The sequence below is a fragment of the Gavialis gangeticus genome, unplaced genomic scaffold (assembly GCF_001723915.1).
Source record: "Gavialis gangeticus isolate Ggan-Ray unplaced genomic scaffold, GavGan_comp1, whole genome shotgun sequence".
NCBI classification, from domain to species: domain Eukaryota; kingdom Metazoa; phylum Chordata; order Crocodylia; family Gavialidae; genus Gavialis; species Gavialis gangeticus.
In genome coordinates this window covers 44,199,047-44,204,866 of record NW_017728995.1, presented here as the reverse complement: position 1 = coordinate 44,204,866, position 5,820 = coordinate 44,199,047, and the positions used below count along the sequence as shown (strand labels likewise).

Below are 5,820 nucleotides of genomic sequence, written 5' to 3'. Positions count from 1 at the left end.
GGCTCGGCCCGGCGGCGGGAGGGCCCACCGGGCTGCCCCGGCCCCCCGGCCTCACAGGGCGCCGGGAACCGCGGAGGGGACAGGGCTGCGTTCACGCGCCCCTGCCGCTTCCTTCGTCCCCCCCGCTGGTCTGGGGAGAAGGAAGCCCCCGCTCCGTGGCACAGAGCGAGGCATCCCCCACCTGAACTGGACAGCAGGGTAGAAATGCACCTTTACAGACTAACAGATAGATGGATGGCACCCGCTTCTGTGAGCCCCAGGCCACTGCATCAGACCGCAGGGACGGCTAGAGGGGATCCGCCCCTCTGCCCTTGTGGCATTTCCCCCTCCCCCCATTGCCCGCAGAGGCAGCTGTAACCCAGGCCTCGTCCCAGCCCCCGGCTGTGTCGCGACCACGCCGCCCCAGCCCGCTCCAGGTTTCGCAGAGACTTGTTCCAACGCTTGGCACTTCTCAAGCCCCTGACAAGGATGGTAGGAACAGAGATGCCTACAAGGGAAGCTTACCTTAAACAGGACTGGAAACATGGCCCGCCTATGGGATTTATAACTTCTAGTGCGGTGAGGGGGTTCAACCGCTGGCCCAGCAGCCAACTGCACGAGTGGAGCCTAGGAATCTGGACCATGGGGATCCCCACATGTTGGGATGTCTGGTGGCAAGGGAGCAGGGGCAGCAGTGCCACCCCTCCCCGTTGCCAAACCCCATGGGGCAGGGCAGAGCTGGACACACCCCTCCCCCTCCGCCACCCAACCAGGTCGGGGCAAGACCATGCTGCCGCCCCTGTGCAAATGGTTTGGCGCCTGGTCCTGCCATCTACCCCCATGAGGCCAGCTTGTGCCCTCTTCCCATCCCCTGGCCAGGTTGGGGCTGAGCCCTGCCTCCTTCCTTCTGTGGAGTCAGGCCATGCCCCCTCTTGCCAAGAGGCCAGGGTGGGACTGGATCAAACCCCTATTCACCACACAGCTGGATCAGAGCTAGGCTACCCCTCCAGCTGGATTCAGCCCCCCCACCCCGCCAGGGGATCAGGCACGACCCATTCAGGCTACAGCCAAAAAGGTTGAGTACCACTGTCTTAAAGGAAATAAACTGATATTGTTTTTCTGTTACTTCGCACCTTTCTCTTTTATTCTTATTTCTACTACAGTGTAATGTGTGGCATAGATAGTGACATTATCTCCCTCTGCTGGTCCTGCTTGCACATTTTCCTATTCCTGGTTTCACCAGTTCACTTAAATTGCTCTTTCCATTCCAATGAATGTCACAAATAATGCTGGGTCCTAGTCCATCTGATATGTTTAAGTACCATGATAATACTAGTAATACTACTACTAAGAAGTACACTATCATGTATTCCCCTCTGTAGTTATCCTATCACTTTGTCCTGAGAGCAGTGTTTTTGGGTACTGTCTGTAATCTTTCTATCTACACTAGTGCTCTTGTGAAGTCTTCGGGAAATCACAGGATCATAGGGCTTGGAGGGAACCTCAGTAGTCATCAAGTCCAACCCCCAAAATAATAAGGCCAGATAGTACCAGCATGCAAATACAGAATATTTTAAATACTGTAGCTCAGCCAGGGTGCTGGAGCAAATACTAGGATTCTTAAGATGCTGCAGCATCCTAGGGTGCCTCAAGATCTTTTGAAGGGTATTGCAAGGTATAAGGAGATAAATGCAGGCTCAGGCTTGTCGCTGCCTGGGCACTGCCCTCACCCTCACTGTCTGCAAAGACATGTGACACTAATAAACTAGGTTTTTTTACATTGTATACCATTCGATTCAGAAAAGTTACGGAGGGGTGTCTTGGTCAAATAAGGAGTGCTTCAAGTCCAAAAAGGCTGTAGCTGTAGAATCCCTTACAGTAAAATGTATATCCAAATTTTTCTCTATTACTTTACACCAGGATTTCTGGGACAGCAGGGTACTATTCTCTAAGGTTATGTTTTTAATATGTATATTATCTACCAAAGTTTCTTTATCAAAACAATTCATTGAAACATAAGGATTGCTTTATCATAAGGGTGTCAAACTCATCTGTTTGGGGTCCTGGATGTGACCGAAAACTGTACCCTACTGTGGCTTGAGGTCACTATGGTAGCTGCTAATGGTAGAGCAGCCCCTAGAAAGTGCCACCAGGGCCAAACCCCAGAAAAGGGCAAGCTCCTGCTGCTTTGCAGATTATGCCTTGGCAGAGAATGGCTAGGAGAACTGACCCTAAAATAAAAATAAGGGCAGAGCCAGACTGTAGACCAGAGTGAACAGCTACCTGGCTCCCTCTGGGAAGTTTTCTCTGGTGGATCAGGCAGCTGAGAAGATATGCTTATCTCCTCAGCTGTGAAGGCAGACATCAAGAGCTGTGTGGACAGTGTAGGTCATCAGTTCGGGTGCAGCAGGACCTAATGGCCATCCACTGCACCCAGACATGCCTCCAGATATCTCGACGCTGTCATGCCACTGGATTCAGACAGGCCTAGATGAGACAGAGTGATTTTCCCTCACTTAAATCCAACTCATGCAGAAGTCATGACTAGGGCCCTGAGAAAATTGTGATTTTGTGAACTGCGTGGATACCATGAAATGGGCCCCACACCGCAATTCTTTAGGGTCATGAGCCTGTGCCAGAAAAAAAAAATGCAAAAATGCAGGTTTCCCTTTGCAGGCTGGCAGCATTCCAGCCTGCAAGGGGAAACCCAGGCTTTTGCAGCATTCCAGCCTGCAAGCGGCTGCTGGGGGCATGCCAGGATGCATGTATAGGGAGCAGGGGGGAGCAGGGTTTGGAGGGCCAAGGCTTGGGGGCTCTCGGTGAGGAAGGCAGTGTGTGTATGCCTGCCATAGGCAGTGGAAGGCCAGGCCTAACAGGGATTAGACCCTCAAAACTTTTTGTGGTGACCAGCAACAGCAGCAGCACCTGGCAGCACTCAACATATAGCTGCTCCTCCACCACAGCACATGCTGGCCCTGCAACAGCCCCATGGGAGGGAGGGAGGGATCAGGCAGGGCTCAGCACCCCCCCCAATAATATTTTCCCCCATTGCTTATGGTGCCTGGCACACGTGCACCAGTAAAGCATCATTTTTCACAGAATATTCATGAAACTACTAGGATCCATTTGCCAAGATCAGTGCTAGCTCCATGAATATTCTGTGAAAAACAATACTTAACCCACACATGTGCCACACATTTTCTACAAGAAATCAATGGTTTTCTCAGGGCCCTCAGGCCATGGGAAGTGCAGAATGATGGACTGACCACAGGCTCAAAGCCACCAAGTTGAATATCCAGATACATCATTGTAGATGACCACAAGGCAAAAATAACACCCAAAAAACTCAATGTCTTCAAATTGAAACAGGCATTTGTTGAAGAACTGCATAGCCAACTAGTAACAATTGATGTAAACTCTAATAACATCAAGGAAAATTGGACCTCCTTCACAGACTGTCTATACTTGGCTGCATCCAGCACCCTTAGTCCCACCACACACAAACATCAATATTGGTTTAATGAAAGTGATTTTGACATAGGGTAACTACTAAATGAGAAACATCAGCTCCATAGGCCTGTTTAGAAGACAGCACTTCAAAATCTAAGAAGGCAGCCTTCAACAACATCAAGAAGATTGTTTAATGCAAACTCAAAGAGATGCAGAACTCATGGGTGAGCAACAAGGCAGACGAGATTCAGTCCTATGCATATAGGAATGATATGAAGAACTACTATGATGCTCTGAGGATAATTTATCGGCCACGGTCATCAGGAACATCTGCAGTACTAAGTGTTGATAGCACCATACTGCTCATTGACAAAGGAAAGATACTGCAAAGATGGGCAGAACACTTTAACAACATCCTCAGTCAACAATCATCTATCAGCAAGGAGCAGGGATCCTGGTTTTCTCCAATTTAAAAAAAAAAAAAATCCCCAATTTTTGGATTTAAAAAAAAGTAACCCAACATCACTTTTTTCCCATGATTAAAATAAAATACCACTAATATTTTAATTACAGAAAAATGTGGATTCTGGGTTACTGTTTTTAATCCAAAAATTGGATTTTTTGTTTGTTTTTTTTAAATCAGAGAAAACCAGGATCCCTGGTGAGGAGGCAATTGATCAACTGTCCTAGGTTGATCAAGGGACATTAACATATCTAAACTGTTGTCAAATGGCAAAGTACCTGGGGCAGATGCTATACCAGTAGAGGTCTACAAGGCCAGAGGCTTGCACATGGCTGTGGAATTGATTGAACTCTTCCAGTCAATGTGGACTCAAGGAATTATACCCCAGGAGTACAAAGATGCATCCAGCATCCACTCGTATAAGTGGAAAAGCAATAGACAGTCCTACAGTAACCATAGAGACATCTCCTTGCTGTCAATAGCTGGCAAATGCCTCACCAGAATACTGCTGAATGGTCTTGTGCAACACATTGAACAAGGGCTCCTGCCTGAGAATCAGTGTGGCTTCAGGAAAAATCAGGGAACCATAGACACGGTGTTCTTTGGAAAATCATGGCAAAATTTGGTTGCCCAGAGAAATTCATTGCAATGGTTTGGCAACTCCATGATGGCATGCTCACTCATGTGGATGACAGTGAGTCTTTTGAACCATTCCCAGTCACCAGTGAAGTCAAGGAGAGTTTGTTGGCCCCAGACCTCTTCAGTATGATGTTCTCTGCCATGCTTACAGATGCCTTTCATGACTATGTGATTGACATCCAATGCTGGACTGATGGCAAGCTCTTCAGTTTAAGGAGACTACAGGTAAAGCAAAGTTACAGGAAGTGACTATTCATGATCTTCTGTTTGCTGATGACTGTTCCCCGAATGCCAGATCTGAGTCCGACATGCAGCAGAGTATGGAGCATTTCTGTTCAGCTCGTGACATTTTTGGTCTCACAATCAACACCAAGATGACAGAAGTGATGCACCAGCCTGCACCAGGAAAGCCTGAAGTAGAGCCTAACATCACAGTGAATGGCCAAACCCTCCAGGCAGTGGACAAGTTCACCTATCTTCGCAGGACACTGTCATTTGCAGTTCACATCGATGATTAGAGCAATGCCAGAATTGCCAAAGCAAGCATGGCCTTCAGCAGACTTTGTGCAAATGTGTGGGAGTGCAGAGGCATCAGTCAACAAACACAACTGACAGTCTACAAAGCCACTGTGTTGGCAATTTTGATGTATGTATGCAAAACCTGGACAGTGCACAGACACCACGCTATGAAACTGAACCACTTTTACATGAGCTGTTTGAAAAAAAAAATCAGATAAGGATAAGATGGCAAAACAAGGTCCCAGACACTGAGGTTCTTACATAGGCAGGCATTTCAAGCATCCATACTCTGTTGAAGAAATCACAGGTGAGATGGATTGGTCATGTTACCAGGATGCCAGATGAGTGACTGCCAAAGAAGATCTTCTATGGTGAACTAAGAGGGAAAGTACTCGGAGGAAGACCCGAAGAAATATTTCAAGGATTCCCTCAAGTCATCCTTGAAATGTTTTGGCATTGACCCAAAGTCTTGGGAAGATCTTGCTCATGATCATTCCACCTGCTGAAGCTTCATCCATATTGAAACTAGTCTATGACTGGAGGAGAACTGCTGAGGCAGAGCAGAAGTGCAAACAGTATACATCTCTCAACAGCAACATGTCTGCTATTGATCAAGCAACCCAAAGTGGCATCTCTTGCTTAGCATACCACAGACTGTTCAAAGCACAAATTGGCCTGATCAGCCACTCATGTACTCGCAGAAACCAAATGAACTAGTGATGTCATGGTCATCTTTGAATTCAAAGGACAAACAACAAAATTCATCGGGG

General features: G+C 47.5%; 1 protein-coding gene across 1 annotated transcript in view; it reads right to left on the bottom strand.

Moving 5' to 3' along the window:
- DNER (delta/notch like EGF repeat containing) overlaps positions 1 to 525 on the bottom strand; it is a 397,048-nt gene extending 396,523 nt beyond the window's left edge. Inside the window, exon 1 of the mRNA XM_019503073.1 lies at positions 505 to 525. Within this exon, the coding sequence (XP_019358618.1) occupies positions 505 to 525 (21 nt within the window). The remainder of the gene's footprint in view (positions 1 to 504) is intronic.
- Positions 526 to 5,820: the final 5,295 nt, after the last annotated feature.